Source organism: Xiphophorus maculatus, chromosome 14, assembly GCF_002775205.1.
Source record: "Xiphophorus maculatus strain JP 163 A chromosome 14, X_maculatus-5.0-male, whole genome shotgun sequence".
In the NCBI taxonomy this organism is placed as follows: Eukaryota; Metazoa; Chordata; class Actinopteri; order Cyprinodontiformes; family Poeciliidae; genus Xiphophorus; species Xiphophorus maculatus.
The window spans coordinates 24,326,836-24,346,972 of NC_036456.1; the positions used below are offsets into that span (position 1 = coordinate 24,326,836).

The window sequence follows — 20,137 nt, forward strand, 5'->3', positions numbered from 1 at the left end:
GTTCAATTAATGCATCAAAATAAATTAAATCAACAAATGTTACTAAATTATTTCATGTTGTTTCCTGATTCTGTTTCATGTAAACTGAAGTGAAGATCACAGAGTGAAGCATCAGGATGAAGCTGCTGATCAACTGATCAGATCAATATTCAATAATCACGTCTTAAAGCTGTTAGAAATAAACACATTTCATTAAAGAAACATTTCTAAATCTGTGTTTTCACATCAGAACTGAATAAAGACAGAAAGGAGGAGAAATACTAACTTTCACTGCTGAGCAGCTTTTAGTCAGAGCTTAGAGCGCCACCATGTGGACAAAACCACACATTGCAGATGATCTCTGCTGAGGTAACATCATTTACTTCCTGGTTGGATCTTTATAGATTTTACTGATTTTGGTGAATATTATTATTCTGCATCCTCGTCTTTTCAACTTTATTGATTTATTTCGTGTAAACAGATTTACTTACAATAAGATGAAACAAGCAGCAGAAAAATAATCATTTTAACCAACTTGTTAAACCAACTGTTGGTTTAACCAACTGACTGAAGCAGCTTGAAGTGAAGAAACACAATGTCTGGTTCATCTGTGGACATTTTGTAGAAAAATGCATTAATGAGTGAATGTTTAAGGTGATCAGGCTGATCAGATGGCAGATATTATGGCTGCATGAATAATTAGTATTTATATGAACATGCTGTTCCCTAGTGGGGTTTTGAGGGCTGCTGCTGCCTGTCTCCACTAGGTGTCACCCTAGACAGGATATAATGAAATAATGGATATAATGATGACTTTGGAAACGTCCTTTTTTTACCCTGAAAGTTTTCTTCTAGTATATGAACTGGAACATGAGAGAAATTTACAGAAAGAGAAAATGTTTCATTCAATATGAGAGCAAAGCTGCTGGTTTGATGCTCAGACTGTCTCTCACATCAGTGATCAATAAAGTTTAATGAGAGAATCTGGAGAATTAAAGTCATTGGATTGAACCACTAACACAGATTATACAGAATAATAAAACCATTCAGGTCAAAATTTGATCCTAATGAATATTTTTTATGTTTTAAGATTAGAACAAATACAAAACAATTTAAAAGAGATGCACAGGTTAACTAAGATCAGTAAGTTTTGTTTCTCCTGCATAAGATCTGAGATGGATGCTTGTTTATTTCAGCTCATTTATGAATTTAGAAACTTTATGGAGTTTCCTGCTTGTTCTGGGTTGTGGTATTAATTTAACCTCCACAGTAGATAATAGCAATATAGAAGGGGAATATATTGTTTATTCTATCTAAATAGTTCAATAGTACAGAAACCCTGACATGTTGGTACAATAGAAATCACTGGCAACCTGCTGCTGCTGCTGCTGCTGCTGCTGCTGCTGCTGCTGCTGCTGGTCCAGACGTTTCTCTCTGGTCAGGTTGAGAGAATCAGAAGGTCTGGAATGAAACTCCTTCCTCCTTAACAGTCTGAATTCACAACATCATCAAGGATCTTTTCCTCAGTTTTTCTCTTCTCTTTGTCTCTACAAAACATTTTGAATCCTAAAACTCAGAAACTGTCATTTTGCCTGATTTCCTCCAATCAGGCAAAACCTGATTATTATATTATTATTGCCTGTTGATTATTAAAAGACAACAAGTCCCATCAGGTCCCAGTTGCTGTTTGGGTGAATATTATCATCCAAAACCTCCAAAGAAATGAAAACTTTCTCTGATTAGTTGTGATGTGAAGATTGAATCCTCTGATATTTAAACCAGCTGGTTTTAGTGACAGCAGATCAACAACAACATGAAACCAAACTGAAATCCTGACAGAGGAGAGACTGAAGGAGGAAACGACAGAAACAGACGATGAACAGACAGACGGACGGATCTGTTCTCCTGTCATCTAAAGTCCAACAGTCTGATAGAATCAGGTTCTGTTCTGCTTCCTCCTGACGACCCAGAGACTCTGATCTCTACCAGAACCACATTCAGAACCAGAGTCAGTCTGACAGGAAAAGAGTTTCAGTAACATTTCTAGAACATCTGGACCTCAGAGTCTCTGACAGACTTTGTCCCAGAATCTGGATGGATTCATTTTGATATTTAAACTCTGATGGTTCATTTCAGTTTAAATAAATCCTCCCAGTTCCACCAGTTCAGTCTCTCTGTCTGAAACTGGGACGTCCTGAATGTGAAGAAAATAAATGTTTCACTTTCTGAAAGGATCTGGACAGTTTTCATCCTAGAAATACTGCAGACAGAACTACAGTTTCTAAGTTTTATTATCTAAATAAAAGCCTTGATGTTGTTGTGAATTCAGACTGTTTATAATAAATGATGTGAAGATGATGATTATTTTATGATTTTCTATCAACTGAATGTATTTTCTGAGCTCTGCACTGAATATATTCAGAGAAACTCTCCAGATCTCAGTTTTTCATTGTTAAAGTGTAGAAAATGAACCAGAGGCATGCTGGGAAATATAGTGACAAAACTGAACTTGAGATGTTGCTGAGTAAACTTGGCCTGCAGTGAAGAAGGAAATGAGATCATATAATTTAATGTAGAATTAAGGTTTCTTCAGCCACATAAACAAACAAAAGTGATGAATAGAAACAGTTCAACTTCTCCTTTGTTGAGGTTCCTAGTAAAGTCGGTCAGAGCTGAGTTCTCTTTTTGTTGCATAAACTTTCTTTACTCACTTAATGTCATTGGTGACTGGGAGTACCAGGGTTTCGACCTCTCCCCTGACGTCCCGAAAGAGGGTCGAAAGACCTGAGTCCAAACTGACGATTCTGATGGCTCAAATTAGCATCCCTTCTTCAATTGTAAACGTGGCCGTTGACCGTCAGACCAGAAAGGAGGAGTGGAAAATCATGCAAAACTGGTTATAGGATGCTAGCTAAAATCCTTGAGGTCAGTCGACCCGTCTCTGGGCTCCAAAGGTAGAAATGTTAACATAGGACCCTTCTCTGGTACTCACAGTGTTAATGTCCCTGTGGTGAAAACATGAGGTGAAGTGTATCGTCTCCCAAACCTCATGATAAATGTTTCATCTGTAGGTTGGAGATTCACAAGCCTTTAATGTAAAACCAAAAGTTAGATAATATTGTTTCTTATTTATTTTTTTGGTCATATTACTTTCAGCATAAAATAGAAATACCTATCCTCCTGGATCTCAGTTTTCATCAAATATTAATAAATATTTCTGATTTCTCTCCCAGCAGCTGCTGATCAGATCCAAACTCAGAGACCAACTTTGACTCCAGAACCAGAAGAATAAGGAAAGGTCATCATCATCATCATCATCATCATCATCATCATCATCATCATCATCATCATCATCATCACTGTGGGACTGACAGCAGCAGCTCTGATGTTTCTTCTTTCTTATTTTTTAGTGAAATGTTTTCTGCCAGCAGATGTTTATTTTAGTAATGATAAAGAGACAAGAGAGACTTCAGTCACTTTATCGTTGGAAACACTTTGATCAGAATGAGAGGAATGTAGATTTGTAGCATCAACACAACAAACTCATTTATTTGGTCGATTATTTTCAGCAGCTGAAAGATTTTAAAACTGAAACTCGACATAAATGAGCCTCAATAAAGATAATTTAATCTAAGATTGTTGTTTATTTTTTACGTTCAGTGTTTCAGGTTTGATCTGATTTTCTTCCTTCTGTTCATGAACCAGCAGCATAGTGATGTTCTGGTTCTGACCCGTCCAGCTGCAGCTGGTTCTGACCCGCTGGCTGCTGGAAACAAACGTTCTGGACTCAACCAGAACCTGGAACCAGAACCTGGAACCAGAACCCTGATCTGAGCTGCTTTAAGCTGCAGCAGCTGATGAACCAGTGAAGCTCTGGATCTGCTCCACTGGTTCTGGTTCTGATGGTTCTGCTGGAAATCAATCCAGATTTCTTCCCTCATGTTGTCAGAACCTGATTCACTGCAGAAGCTTTTAACCTCCAACATGAGCTGCAGCTGTTTGGACCTCAGCAGAAACAATCCAGCTGCTGGATCTGACCTCAGACCAGTTCTACCATCAAGGGTTATACTGGAGCGCCACCTGGTGGTGGAGTTAGGAACTGTGAGCGTATAGAGCTGAAGGTCTGAGTGATGGACTGACTGGATCAGTTCAGTTTGATTTGTTCTGTTTTTATACTTTTTCCATCATTAAGATTCAACGTTAAGTTTTATCTTCTAAAATTTATGATAAAATTTATGTTTTATTTTGTTTATATAATAACATATTGGACAAAAAACAAAAAGGTAAAACCCACATTAAGGCTGAATGAGTTTATTTATAGAAAGTGATGAAGAGGAGCTGCTGCTTCAGAAATGTTAAATATCTGGACATCGATCAGCTGATCAATTTTTTACTGGACTTTTTTCTACTTTATAAAACTTTTGTTATTTAAAATGATTAATTCTGCTGTTTGTTTCTTATATAAGCATCAACACACAAACTTTATAATAATAATAATAATATCAGAGTCTTTACAATCCAACAGAGTATCAGCCCGTATCATGACCACCTGTGTGTCAAAATTAAAACATTTATTTCTATTTCATTTTCTCCTATGTGAGAAAAATATGAGCAAATATTTAAATGTATTTTTAGTCTTAATCTCTCTTAACAAAACTTAGAAACTAAATTATTTTCCAGCTGCTCTGAGATTTCTGCAGACTTTGTTTGTTTAAATGAACTTTATCTTTAAAACAACACAAGTTCACACAGACAGACGTTTGCAATCAGTTTATTGATTCACTGACATTAAAGTTACAGAAAAACATGAAGGAAATTTTTTCATTTTGCGAAAGTTTCTTTGAATTTGTCATGAAGCATCAGAAATCTAAAATGTGTTTTTGTGTTTGGAGAAATATGAATATAATGAAGAATTTGGACACATTTAAAGCTTTTTTTTATCCAAACAGTTTCTGCTGATATATATGAATTGTAACATGAGAGTAAATTACAGAAAGAGAAAAAGTTTCATTCAATATGAGAGCAAAGTTTCTGAAATTGAAACTGAGTTACATAAATTTTAAAAACATTTAAGCATAAATAAATCCAGATCCATCAAGTATTTTGTCTCCTTCTTTAAACTTTTCCTTCTTAGTTTGGCTCCTCCTTCACCGACTTTATTAACCTGTAAAATTAGAGCGATGTTTCTGTTCAAGTATTTTAATTAAATACCCTTAAATTATATAATTAAAGGGTATTTAAATTAAATAATTTAAAAGGAAAAAAAATAAATAAATAATAGATTACAAATCAAATTCATCGCTTAAGGTTATAAGTTTCATAGCTTTAGAGTTGGTGCACAATCTTAAAGAGTCCAAAAAACATCTTACTCTAAAAACAGTGAGGTTGGGTTTGTTTTTAGCAAATTTACAGCTCTAACCCACAGAGCCCGACCGGGCTCAGCCCGAAAAGAGCCCATTGGCTCTGGCTAGAAATAGTCGGACTCGGGCTGTGCTGTGGTGGCGCAGGGGGTTAGCACGCAGCACGTTTGGAGGCCTTAGTCCTGGAAACGGACGTTGAGGGTTCGACGACCCTTGCCGCATGTCTTCCCCCCTCTCCTCGCCCTCCTTCCTGTCTGCCTACTGTCACAAAAATACGAGCCACTAGAAACCCAAAAACTCTTTGGACTCACTGCAGTGCATGGCTCTGGTTCTGGAGCCAGTCTCCTTGAAAGGGTTTGGATGTTCTCCCACCCTGGAGTTGCCCCTTGTGAGAGGCGCTGGGCAGGAGTGGGCTGACTTGTTGCCTCCCGTCTTGGTGCCTGTACGTTGGGGGGAACAAGAGGACAGCCTCTCCCTCTACCTACGGGTTTGGGTCGGGTTCTGACTGTTTAGCCAGCCTTTTTAAGTCCTTGGAGGGGGTACTGGAGAGTGCCCCTCCTGGGCACTGCCTTGTTATCCTGGAGGGGTTTTCTCCGCAGGGTCTCTGGGCTCCCTTAGAGAAAGGCTGAGAAGCCAAGAAATCCAGGAGTCATTGATGTTTGTACATATATCCAGGGTTTCCCCCAGCGCATTATAAGCCCCCCGACCTCCGACATCGAGGTAGGAGTCCAGATTAAACCCCACCGTGTTGCTCTGCTGTGCAGCTCTATGTGAACTGCAGGTATAACATGTAGTTGTGCTTAAAGAGGAGCGTTGAGTGAGCAGTGAGAAGGATTTATCTCTGTGAACCAAGAATTATGTCTGGCATTTCCATCTGAACACGCTGCCCAGCGTGGCTCTGTGTCTGCACTAAAGTTTCATTTGCTCAAAGAAACAAAGTCAGTTTTAGTGACTGAAAATCTGCAGCTGAACCTGAAACACGTGAAGAGACACAATCTGCCTGGAAACAAGGAAAACTGATATCAGAGGAGAAATGATCGAGTGGAAATGAGTCTGGATGGAAAAATGTCTTTATGCCATCAGTTTGGAGCAAATGTCAGAGTTTCTCTGGATTCATATTCTCTGATTCTTTAATTGTTTATTCTGAACATCTTTACTGAACGTCTCTGAGGATTCAGTCACATTTAATCACAGGCTGACCTGAACATCCAACACTGTATTAACTCTTTATTTCCTCATCCTGGATCCAGATGTTGAACCTGAAGCTGCTTCGATCGGAGGAGAAATCCTCAGAAGAAGGAGGATAAAAAGTTTGATGTGAAGCTGCAGAGTGAAACACAGAGGAAGAGGAGGAGCTGCTGTGCTCAGGTGGAGACATATAATAAATAGATAATAATAATAATATAATCTGGAGACATTTTAGAAACAAACATCAGAGATGTTTTATAATCCACCAGTATGAACCGCCTTCATGCTTCAGCTTTTTAATTCTCAACAGGATCTGAAAGGAGTAAAAACACAACTTAGAAGCTGCAATGTGTGGTTTTCTCTACATGGTGGCGCTCTAAGCTCTGAGTAAAAGCTGCTCAGCAGAGAAAGTTAGTATTTCTGTGGCACCCGAGTGGTGTACCTAATAAATAACTGCAGGGATTGTGGACAGAGTTTTAAAACAGCCCAATAAAATTTACAGTAATTTATTTAAAAGGTGAATAATTTAAAGGAGACGTAGGCAGTCCTTGACGGCAAAGTCAATAAACAAGTCTGTAACATAGACTCTTAGCTGGCCCAAGGGGGGGTGCGGTCCTCTATTGCTCCCAATCCTTTTGGCTCGGTCCGACCGATCCTCCGGTCCCTGGCGAACCTCGGCAGCGATCCAGCCGCTCCCCCTCCTACAGCCGGCCCCCTGATCCTTGACGGCGACCAGTCAGGTGACTCGCTGCCCTCAACAGCAGCCAGACTGGTACTTAGTGATGCGTCCGGCAACACCGATGCGTCGGCGCATGCATCAAGCCCAGAGACCAAAACCCCGTGTTGGTGCGCGTATTGCTTCCAGCAAGTCATGTGACCGATACAGGAACTGTTTCGAAATGACACTGATGCACCAAACTGTGTTTATAAGGAAGCGAATCTATCAGCGGGATGCATTTGCCAAAAGACTTCTTGATCTTTTACGGTACAGGAGGTCTTCGAAGTATTCTGCCCACCGGCCCACAACGTCCCGAGTAGAGGTCAGCAGCACACCATCCCCACTATAAACAGTGTTGGTGCTGTACTGCTTCCCCCTCCTGAGACGTGGGATGGTGGACCAGAATCGCCTCAAAGCCATGCGGAAGTCTTTCTCCATGGTCTCTTCAAACTCCTCCCACTCCTGAGTTTTTGCCTCAGCAACCACCCAAGCCGCATGTCGCTTTGCTCGCCGGTACCCATCAGCTGCTGCCCCACAGGCCAAAAAGACCCGATAGGACTCCTTCATTAGCCTGACAGCATCCCTCATCGAAAGGTGTCCACCAAAGGGTTCGGGGGTTGCCACTGCAACAGGCACCGACAACCTTGCGGCCACAGCTCCGATAAGCCGCCTCAACAATGGAGACACGGAACATGGTCCACTCAGACTCAGTGTCCCCTACCTCCCACGGAACGTGTTCAAAGTTTTGCCGGAGATGGGAGTTAAAGCTCCGTCTCACAGGGGATTCCGCCAGACGTTCCCAGCAGACCCTCACAACACGTTTGGGCCTGCCAGGTCTGACCGGCTTTCGCCCCCACCACCGGAGCCAACTCACCACCAGGTAGTGGTCAGTGGACAGCTCCGCACCTCTCTTCACCTGAGTGTTCAAGACATACGGCCACAGATTCAATAAAACGATGACAAAGTTGATCATTGAACTGCGGCCTAGGGTGTCCTGGTGCCAATTGCACATATGGACACCCTTAGGCTTGAACATGGTGTTTGTTATGGACAATCCATGACGAGCACAGAAGTCCAACGACAGAACACCGCTCAAGTTCAGATTGGGGGGGGGCGTTATTCCCAACCACGCCCCTCCAGGTCTCACTGTCATTGCCCACGTGAGTGTTGAAGTCCCCCAGCAGAACAAGGGAGTCCCCAGGAGGGGCACTCTCCAGTACCCCCTCTAAGGACTCCAAGAAGGGTGGGTAAGCTGAACTGTCATTCAGACCGTAAGCACAAACGACAGTCAGGACCCGTCACCCCACCCGGAGGGCGGGGGGAGGCTACCCTCTCGTTCACCGGGGTAAACCCCAACATACTGGCGCTGAGATGGGAGGCAACAAGTATGCCCACTCCTGCCTGACACCTCTCACCTTGGGCAACTCCAGAGTGGAAGTATGTCCAGCCCCTCTCAAGGAGATTGGTTCCAGAACCAGAGCCGTGCGTCGAGACCGACTATTTCTAGCTCGAACCTCTCGACCTCACACACTAGCTCCGACTCCTTCACCACCAGAGAGGTGGCATTCCACGTCCCAAGAGCCAGCTTCTGCAACCGAGGATCGGACCGCCAGGGTCCCCTCCCTCGGCCGCCACCTATCACACAATGCACCCAACCCCTTTGGCCCCTCTCACGGGTGGTGGGCCCATGGGAGGGGGGGGCATGTTTCCTCTTTAAGGTGAGCCCAGCAGGGCTCCATGGGAAAAACCCCGGCCACCAGGCGCTCACCATTGTGCCCCCCCTCCTATCTCCAGAGTGGGGCCCTGGTGACCCACGTCCGGGTGAGGGAACACGAAGCCCAATGTTTTCTTTCGTCATTGGGGTCTTTGGGCTGCGCTTTGTCTGGTCCCTCACCTAGGACATGTTTGCCTTGGGTGACCCTACCAGGTGCATAAAGCCCCAGACAGCAAAGCTCCTCGGATCATCGGGGCACTCAAACCCCTCCACCACGATAAGGTGGCAGCCCAAGCAGAGGCAAATCCAGTTTTGAATATATATTTGATTTGTGGAATAAAAGTAAGCTCCCTGCTAAATAGATTCCCCAGGTTCCTGATTTATTAGGAACGATTAGGACTGATCTGTGTCTCCTTGGGGCCAAACAAACTGGTCCAATCAGTGACCTCTGTGGTACTCCATGTCTAGCTGTGGTTTGTGAGGAAATAATTTATTCAAACTGCAGTTTTTCAAATATAAATATAAATTAAACTTGCCTGGTGCTGTTTGCTCGATCCTTACGGCACAAAGCATAAAGAGATTGTTGTGATCTACTGGATCAAAACCAGTACACAAGTCTGTACTGGACAGTCACAGAGATCTAACAGAACCAGTACTGTCCATTATCTTGGGTCAGAGTATCATTGGTGTTTTTGTGTTCTGAAACGGGCCTACAGTGGCACAAAACTAGTGCAAGGAAAATTAAAATAGATTCACAGATAGATCAACACAAGTACATGCAGCTTCAGTGTTTTGGTTTGTTTTTTGTTTGGATCTGGCTGCTAATAACAGGACAAACAGGCTGGCTTTGACAAAATGGCCGCTCTGCTTCCTGCTTCATCTTAAACTCTGTGGTTACATTTGTACAGGCAAAGCATTTCAGATCTCTGAGAATATATTGAATTAGGTTTGAATAATATATTTGAAAGAAATGCAACAATATTTTTAAAGGGTTTTTATTTTCAAGAATCAAAATTTCTCAGCTCATATTTTACAACATGCAAAAACATTTATTAATACAACAGACAATGTTTTAGTGTTTTAGAAAGCATTAAAAACAAAAAAAGAAAAATACCAATCATTTTTCTTATATATATATATATATATATATATACAGTTCAGACCAAAAGTTTGGACACAAAAAAAAAAAGTCCGACAGATCGGAAGGTACAAAACTATCACTGCACCTGACCTGCAAGAGCACAACCACCTCTCCAACGCTCATCATGAGCGCGTCGCACAAAAGCAGCACAAACCTAAACCACTAAAGCAGCGCACAATTTTTTTTTTTTTTACACAAACGATGCTAAATCATAAAGACAAGGAAGCGAAGCTGTGAGATCCACGGAAAGAGGAGGATGTTGATTCCCAGGTTCAGGTGATGTCAGACGTCCAAAGGAGGAGAAGGTGAAGCAACAATGTTTGCTTAATTTTTACTCTTGTGGGAAACGTTTCGACTAGATTAAATTGTTTAAGCCACAGTCTTAGCGCGACGCTCAGGAAGAGCGGCAGATGTCAGCTAACGGGTGGCTCATCAGCTCTCCAGTTCGGTAAACATCAAAGAAGCTCAGAAACCGGCGACCCGCCAGAACCGACACTGTAAAAAGCTCCAGCGACATCCAAACCGCTCGTAGAACTACGGGAGGTTCAAACTCCTGTCATTCATTTTTATCAGAAAAAGCGCCAAGCCACCAGATAAACAAAAGTAAACTGACCAATAAGATTTAAGCTTTGCGTGCCCTTTGACCCCCACAGACTCAGACCTGTGCTACGTACAAGATGTTTTGACACATAAGATCTTTTTTATCCTCCACAATTTTGTTAATTGTAAAGAGAGTTCAATAATAAAAATTTCAGAAATTATTCTTTTCTTTTTTTACTTCAAGGAAAATCTTAAGGTAGGCAGAGCTGCTGCAGCCGAGCAGCTGCAGGCGCTGCTGCCCTCCGATAAAATCCTGCAGGCGTCTGTGCAGTTCTGAACTTTAACCATAGAGAAGAGTTTTATGCATAAAGCAATTTATTTTAAACATTTTTTGTAATTTACTTTTTAAAAAAAATCAAAATATAAACAAATGTTATTAATTCAATGTAAAAACATTAAATAAAATAATTTATTTGGCAGTGCTCCCTAATGACAATGGATATTTTAAGAACTTGCTCTGTGGGCGACTGACAAGGTCCTCTCGGGCGACCGGGGGCCCGCGGGCCCCGTGTTGGTGACCCCTGCCATAGAGGGTCCAGAAATTCTTTGGGAACCACTGCTGTAAATAATGACACTTTTAATGCAAAGTTGCTCTAAAAGTTGCATTAAAAGTCTATTAAAATGACAACTTTGCATTGAAGTGTCATTATTTACAAAATAATGCAAAGCTGACACTTTTAAAGCAACTTTTAGAGCAACTTTATATTAAAAGTGTCATTATTTACCTAATGACACTTCATGACAACAGTCATAGACATTCATGAAGACTCCTTCAGGTGTTATTTCATGTTTATGATAGAGTCATGTCAGTCTTATGCACACCATGTCTAATAAAGTGTTACAGTTTTTTTCTTTGCATTAAAGCCATTTTTTTAATCTGAGGATAAAGCAAATAAAATAATCCTGATACTTAATATCATGATAGGAGTTTCACTGTTCTTTTCTACAGTCCTAAAAGAAATAAATGAATTTGACAATCTTTCATCTTCTCTGTTTTTTGTTTTCAGGATAGAAACAGTCACATATTTATCTGATGTGAGTTTCTGCTGTCGGTTTAGTAGAAAGATTGATATGTTTGTATTTAGTGTTGGATGATGAATGTTGGAAAGCATCAACATCTCAGATGTTTTTTCAAGACTTTCATTCAAAGTAAATAAATAAATTCCAAAATTTTACTTTAAAAATTGACGACTATGTCATAAAATGCAGGGATAAGGTAAATAATTTGGGTTATAACGCTGTTATACGTCTGTTACACTGCAACCTACCATTCATATGGACGCACACTCAAACAAAATAACAAAACCACCTTCAAACACCACGTCCGCTGACCTGCACGGCTTCTCAAACAATGTTTTGGTTTGAAAAAGAACTACTACTCACAGACGGCCGCGCCACCTGGTGACGAAGCTAGGAACTACAACATGGCCTTCAGAACAATTTGGGTGAGTGGTTTGATCCTTCTCATTTAAGAGGTAACGAGGCTTTGAGCATAACAAGAGTGTGAGCATTAAAAATAAGATTCACTGACAGAAATTAAATTAAAAACCTTTTGTAGGAACAAGCTGGGGATCAAGTCTGTCAACTTTTGAATGTATTAAAAAATACTTTTCAAGAAAAATCAGTTTTCAAAAGCTGAGTAAGAGACTCTAAACTACAGAAACAGTTATGGACATAAAATGTTCTTTTTTAACTTACATGATTCTTCATCCTTTTTTTTATCTCAAGAAAAGATAATTAAATCTTTGATCTAATATGAAGGATTTGCTTTTGGGTTTAATGCATACAGTTTTTTCATTATTATTCACAGTTCTATACATGCAACAGCTTTCATACCAACAAGTGATATGAAGGAGATTTCAGGTCAGAATGATGAATTCAGACACTTTGGTTTGATTTTCCCAGGTCCTGTAAAGGTTTTTCTTCAGCTTCATCTCCTTGGTTACCATTTCCTCTGCGATCTATGAAACACAAAACAAAATGTTTTCAATAAAATCATCTTCTTCTGATTGTTTGATATCCCAAAGTAACATTATTATTAAGATGGCTTGAATAAAAACAGAATTCTGTCATTTTTAGTTTTTCAAAAGAAAATTATCATCAATCAGCAACAAATAAAGTAAAGCAGTAAAGTTTTGACTTTTTCTAAAATTATTTGTCTTTCATTTGTTTCCAGATGCTTGTTGACAAAAATAAGACAATCCAGAAACCAAAGCATATTAAAATAAAAATGTAAACATAGTCATATTAAATTGAATATGTAATGTATATTCAGATGAGGCTTGTCAGATTAAAATAACCTTTTAAATAAAACTTTCATTAAGGTAGAAAACACGTCTTTCATTAATCTCTAGTTTCTTTTATTTTAATTGGTCTGATGTAATTATAATATTAAACATGTATTAATTGGCTATAAGCTTCTCTGTTGAAGAAAACACAACAAAGAAGAGAAAATCTGAGTTATGTGTTTGCAATTTTTAATAGATTTATTTATAGCATTTTATGGATGAATGTTGTTGGATTTTGTTTTCTTGATTCTTGGCTGTTTTTCTTTAGTGTTGTCCAGATCCGGGGCCACAGGTTGGTCACCTCTGGTCTAAACCTGCATATCACTGTTCAGGTCAGTGGGAAAGCTGGTGAGCCAGGAGTAAACCAGTCAGGTCACCAGTTCATTGCTGCTACATCAAATTATCTAGTCAGTCAGATTCAGTCACCAACAAGGAAGTTCAGTTTCCTGGTTTGATGCTCAGCTGTGATGTTCAGTGACTGCAGTCCTGCTTAGTTTATCAATGAGCAGGAAAATAATAAAGTAAATAATTAATATAAGTTAATTATTACATAATTGTTCCATTTCCATACCTCCATCATTTCTCCCTTGTTCATTTTGAGACTTGTTGTTCCAGCATGGAAAAACTGTACACAACAGAAAGTAAACAACAGTGAATATTTAGCTTAACAATATAAATGAGTGACAATATTTAATTCTCCTTAACAGTTTTTGTCTGGTAAAAATGTTTCATCAACCTGGGCAGGCAGAAAGGCTACAATAAACAACAAAGACCTGAAAGAGAAAAAAGTTACTCATAATAATTTGGTTTCTTGTTTTTCTTTTCTTTTCAGACAAACACCAACAGATATTGATAAATATGTGAAAACTGCATAACTTTTCTTACACATGTTTATCCAGACAGCTCCATGTTTCTGAGTTTTACTTCTCTTCAGCTTCAGATCAGTTTTTGCAAACTATTAAAAACTATAATTTTCTATCAATTGGAAATATGCATTTATGGAGAGAATCATTAATTCACCAAAATCCTGCAAGACTTACAAAGACAATGACTGACTTACTTTGTTTACCTCTGTGGCGACGTACAACATAGATTATGAGGTGACGTACAACACAGTATGTGATGAAGGCGAGGATGATGAGTGCTCCAATAACAACACCAACAACAACACCACCAATAACTCCAGGATCAGATCCTGTGACAAAAAAGAAAAACAGGTTTTTAAAATTCCGCTTTTGAATATTTTGAATTCAATTTTGAATATTTTTGTTTTATTAATGAGATAAAAGTTGTGAACCAACAGTCACCTCATCATTCAGGGGTCAACATTTACTGCACCACACACACACACACACAGTTATACACCAATATGCAGATCAAAAGGTATTTAGGATTTATCTGCTTTGCCCAACTGCACATCAACATGTGACAATAGGAAAAGCTGGAAGACAAATATTCAACCCAAAGAGCCAAAATCACTGCAGGTAACAAAGAAAGTCTAAAACTAAGTCAGAGTTCCAGTAACCACTGGTTATCTAGTTAAACATACTGTATTTACCTCCAGGAACAGGAAAGTTGCCTTGGGCTCCATTTTCATATGTTGAGGAATTACATTAAGTGTTATAGACATCAATATATTTATCTGGTTTGTCTTAAATTATCTTAATTTTATATAACTCACCAAGTTTTAGAGTAACTTTCACCTTCCTGACTTGACTTTGCAGTTTGGGAACAAAACAAGTATAATTCCCTTCATCCTCCTTGGTTACTTTGATCAATCTGAGGGAAATGTTTCCTTTTTTAAACTCATCATGGAACATAGAGGTTCTGCCCTGGTACTTTGGGTCTGAAGTTTTATCATCTTTAGCTCCACTGTGATGCAAATGTATTATTTGACCCTGGAATCTCCATTCGATTGTTAGACTGTTCACGTCAAATGGAGGCTCCAGATGACATGGCAGAATAACGTCGTCTCCCACCTTTGCATGTATCAAGTCATGACCACCAACCACCTTCTCTTGACCTGGAAGAATAAACAAAGATTTTAAAAAATCAGCACTAAAAATCCTGGTGACGTCCTGTTAGTTGTTCAGCTAACATTCATACCATTAATAGAGGTTTTTCAAAATAAATGTTTTTTTATTTGTTTACAAATGTATATCTACTCATTTTTTATTTACCTCTGTAAATGTAAAGATTATTTTGTGCACTTTTACAAAGTAAACTTGCTATTTCCTTTAAATCTTCATTTGAAATGTTAAGATTTGTGTTGTACCACATAACTCATGTTGAGTTTAGGACCCCATATCACCTTGGATCAGCCCTGAACAAAACACACCTCTGTGTATGAATGACTGCTTTCTTGATCACTGCTTAGGAAAAACACCCCATAAACTAAAATGTACCGTTGCTGCGAGTACCAAACCCTGTGAGAGTCAGGAGACTCGGACCGTGGAGATCATGGCCCTGAGAAGCTGTGGTAGTCGTCCTTCATTTACATTTCTAAAATTTATGCACTCACAGCGCTTCACTGTGGAGGAGGAGCTGTAGCCAAGAGCAGGGAGAAAGGTGTGAGCAGCACATACAAGATGGTGATTGTCAGCACTAAGAGCCTTCTCCTGACTCTGGTTGGTTGTTTGGCTGAGAGTTTTATTTGCTTACAGATTTATTCCTTGAACCAATTTAATTTTTTACCTTCACAGTTTCACTTTAATAATGAAATAAAATTAAGATGTTGAACTTTTGTCTTCAGCAGTATTGTGATAGAATCACAGTTTTCATCTATTAGATCAGCTGACTTCTCAGGTGAATTTGATCTAGAATCACCACTCTATGGTGAGGTCAACTTACTGACCTCTAGTGCTTAGAGATGTGATCAAACATAAGTTTTAATAAAGAGAGGCTAAAGCATTTCACTAATAAACAGTTTCTATTTATGCTCAACAAAGACCTAAAAAGTTCAAAGAAAGGAAGAAAACTCTGACCAAATGACTCACCAGTAACGATGAGTCGACATTCAGCATTGTTGAATCCATCTTCAGTTTTCACGTCACACAGATACAGACCAGCGTCTTCAGTCCTCAGTCTGGACACATGGAGTCTGATTCGTCCTTCTCTGAGGACGTCTTTGTCAATCTGGACTCGTCCTGAAAACTGTTTATCCTGAGACTCTGGAATCTCAACACCTTCGTGGACCTGATAGAGAACTGATTCTTTATGAGGAGCCACCAAGCTGCAGATGATGAACAGTTCCCTCCAGGATCCCTGAGTCTTGGTGGTGAAGGTCCACTCCAGAGTGATGCTGTGGTTCTCCTCTGCCTGATAGCTGCTCTGTGTCACATTCACTACAAATGTTGCTGCTGAGGAGACAGAGAGGGAAAGAGAGGAGCAGACACACGGAGAACTGGAACATGGGAGTCTTTCAGCTCCATCTAGAGAGCTTTCTGTCACAAAGACAAGATGGAGACTGACCACAGAGACATGAGCTGAGGATGAGGAGCAGCAGGATCCTGGAGATCATCTTCATCCTTAGAGAGGAAGAGGAGGAGAGGCAGCAGAACATCAGGAACATCATCACTAACAATACAAGGAACAACTGGACTCATAACTCAGCCTGACTTCATTTAGATCATACTTATCTCAGGGCATAAACAAATAAAGATCAGTAGCTGTTCTATTACAGGATTTTATCAATCACAGCACAAATCATCTCTCTCCTCTAAAACATTTGCTGGTCTTTCTTTTTGTCTTCTTGTCGATGCATTCCTCCTCTGGGAGCCAGCAGGGTCAGCAGGGTCAGCAGAGTAACTGAGTAACGGTTTACATGAAGGCAATTCCTAACTCTCTTCATTGATGACGTGAGAGACGGGGCCTCCCTTTCTGTCTCCTCTCCAGGGGCCTCATGTATAAAAGTGCTCAGTTTTCACAAAACATTTGCGGACAAATTTAGAAAAGTGCAGCGCACAAAATAATTCTGGTGTATAAAGCCATATGGACGCACATTCCTGCGGACCTTTTGTTTATAAATCCCAATTTGCGGAAAATAGAGCGCAGCTACTGCTCCGCCCTGTTGCCACCCATAAATACATATATAGATTAGTATAAATGCCCAGAAGGCTGTCACCATGTGTCCCAGTAACCGTGACAACAGTCCTTGCTTGTAGCTATATAAGTATTTATAATACTGATAATTATATATTTTATTTAATAGGTGCTGTCAAGGCACATAAGGCCACTTCACAAAAAATAAAAGTAATAAATTTTAAAGACAATATTCTGAATAGGAAAATATTTATGCAAACTTTCACGCCACCTTCCTTTTTATACATGCTGACTTGTGCTTACATATGGTTTATTTATATATGAGGCCCCAGTTGTTCTGAGTACTGCGGTGGCTGACCTGAGTGAAGTTGGTACCCAAACCGTCTTCAAATCAGACAGAATTGGTGTCAAAAGTTTGTGCTACGTTTGTGCAGCAAAAATTTTCATTTCTGCTGCTATCATTTTAAAGATATAAAGAAATGTTTCTAGAGGTCATCCAAGGTCAACCAGCCTCCCCACCTTCATAAAATCAAACAAAATTGGTGTCAATCAACTCGGCTACGTTTGTGCAGCAAAAACTGATATTCATTGACCTTTGATGACCTCTAGAAACATTTCTTTACATCTTTAAAGTGATAGCAGCACAAACTAAAAATGTTGCTGCACAAACCAGCACAAACGTTTGACACCAATTTTTTCTGATTTGAAGAAGGTGGGGGGCCAACTTCAGGTCTGTGATGAAGTAGTTCTGTTAATCTGACACATCATCACACCTCCACCACCGTGCCTCACACTGGGAGGGGTTGGGCTGCTGAGGCTTTTTACTTCCTTTAGGAAACATATAGATAATTGAAACTTCATATAAAAAATTACTGTTGTTGCTTTAGTTCTTATTCTGCTATTTGAAGAAGATAAAAATATGGAATTATAAGTTAAATTTATTACACGATGCCTTCTGATTGGCTGTTAACTAATTCGTTTAAAAAGGACGTGTCTCAAATAATTATAATAACTTTTTACTTCTTTATTCATTAAAGTTGTTTTTATTTGCTAGAGTATCCAGAGGTTTTACTCAAGAGCAGCAATAGTTCATAATAATATTACTCAAGTAAAAACTACAGTGCAGTAAAACTCCTAAAAGTTTTTTTTTTTGTCTGAAAAATGGAATTAGTTATTTGAAGATTAAATCAACCAGAGGAAGTTTAATTCTCTGCCTGCAGCAGGATGAGCAGCAGTGATGTGTCCAGTTCCTGTCCCCAGTGGACGGCTGTCCTGCATGTTTAGCTGGGTTTGGGTTCATCTTAAAATTAAACCTTAAATATCCAGGATTTGATGTTTCAGACGCTGATGGACGATTTAAAACATTTTCTCATGAAGCTTCAGGTAAAATTTTATTTCACGGCTCAGATGAAAAGTTCTGATCAAAAAACTGACAGGAAATAGATCCAGTGATATCAGATCTGCTAACTTAGAGTGTAATTATTCCTAAGGAAACCTAAGACGTCCTTCATGCTCTGAGTTAAAGTTCAGTTTAAAACATTCAGTCATATTTTCAGATAAATTCAGATTCTCACCCAGAGCAGCAGAACACAGAATCAGAACCAGCAGGAGAGACGAGGTGGTCCAGTTCAGCATTGATGCTCTGTTAGAAATAATAAAACACATTAATTATAGACATTATTTCTCCAAGTCATCACATGCAGAGAACCGAAAATTGTACTCAAGTAGCAGTAGCACTACTTCAACATATTTTTACTCAAGAAAAAGTAAAATAGTATTTGGTAAAAACTCAACTCAAGTACTGAGAAACTGATCAAATTATCAATCATTTAATATTTTAAAATTACATCATCAGACAGACCAAAATATAAAGTTTTGTGGAACTTTTGGTATTTTAAGGACAAAAATGACAATAATTTATATAAGTAACAATAAAATAACAAAATTAGGTAATATATATATATATATATAAATCAGTTTCTTTCCATAAAAAACTTATGAAACTTTAACAAAAACTGCAGGTGTGTGTCTGTGTTTGAATTCTTGGTTAAAACATGTTTGGTTTTCATTCAGTGGGTAGAAAATCCAGAGATTTTACTCAAGTTAGAAACATTTCAGAATAAAATTACTCAAGTAAAAATGATGGTGAAGTAATAAAAACTCCTAAAAGTACATTTGTTCTAAAAAGTTACTCAAGTTAATGTAACAAGTTACTATTCACTCTGATCACATGATAATTATAGAGGTGTAGTCATTTCAATATGGCGTCCAGATGAAGCACAAAATGGAGGATTATAAAATGTTTCACTTAGACTGATCTGATCTGCAGATGCTTAATTAGTTTAGCTTAAAGTTTAGTTTTAGTTTAAAAACTCATGCAGAAAACAAACGAGAAGCTGGTAATTAGTATAAAAGTGTCAAAAACTTGTTTGATCAAACAGAAACTAAACATCTTTGTTAACTGGGTGTTTCTGTAATAATCGCTATTACACAGAAACGGACGTTTCTCTGCAAACATGACGCATAGAGAAGAAAATATGCATATATACATAGTAAATATTTAATAATTAAAAGCTGAAATGACCTTTGCACCGAAATCTTCATGAAAAAAGCAGCGCAGTCACGTAAAATAGGCCCGTATTACGAAAATCAACACATGGCGAGAAATTCAGCTTTTAGTCAAAACCTCTACAGAGTTTATAGCGTTGTTATTAATATAAAGATATGTTATGTAATAAGAAAAGAGCGAAACAAACTTGAACAGAAACATGAAGAATTGTACTAATATTGCTGCTAAAACTTTGTTCCAACATCAACTAAACCTTCCTTTAATGTGTGAATTTTCTAAACTCTTTAAGGAAGTTCACTGAATTCATGTTGACGGAGTTTCTTCAAACAGCTGTTTGAATGACGACACTCAATAAAACCTGAACTGTGACAAGACAAAATTAGACAAGTTAAAAAACGAAATGATCTCGACATATGTATTACTTCTTCAGTAAAAAGGAAAAAAACATCGTAGTTCTACTAGTTTAGCGGTCACATTACCAGAGGTGTGACCAAGTCACTGTGTGTCCAAGTCTCAAGTCTTTGTCCTCAAGTCCGAGT

The 20,137-nt window shown here is 39.0% G+C and overlaps 1 protein-coding gene across 1 annotated transcript; it reads right to left on the reverse strand.

Annotated features, from left to right (window-relative positions):
* Window positions 1-13,908: 13,908 nt before the first annotated feature.
* Window positions 13,909-16,562, reverse strand: LOC111610902 (CD276 antigen-like). The gene is made up of 5 exons (XM_023345972.1): window positions 16,460-16,562; window positions 15,985-16,347; window positions 14,670-15,011; window positions 14,049-14,183; window positions 13,909-13,922 (listed from the first exon to the last, which is right to left on the reverse strand). The coding sequence occupies exons 1-5, from the start codon at window positions 16,560-16,562 to the stop codon at window positions 13,909-13,911; spliced, it is 957 nt and encodes a 318-aa protein (XP_023201740.1).
* Between the last annotated feature and the right edge of the window lie 3,575 nt (window positions 16,563-20,137).

Excerpts from the sequence above, each read along its gene's own strand:
- LOC111610902 (XM_023345972.1), bottom strand. The coding sequence starts at position 16,562 with ATGATGTTCCTGATGTTCTGCTGCCTCTCCTCCTCTTCCTCTCTAAGG. Across the intron at positions 16,348-16,459 it reads CCTCAGCTCATGTCTCTGTG|CAGCAACATTTGTAGTGAAT; the intron begins GTCAGTCTCCAT and ends CTGTCTCCTCAG. Across the intron at positions 14,184-14,669 it reads GAAAGTTACTCTAAAACTTG|GATCTGATCCTGGAGTTATT; the intron begins GTGAGTTATATA and ends TTTTTGTCACAG.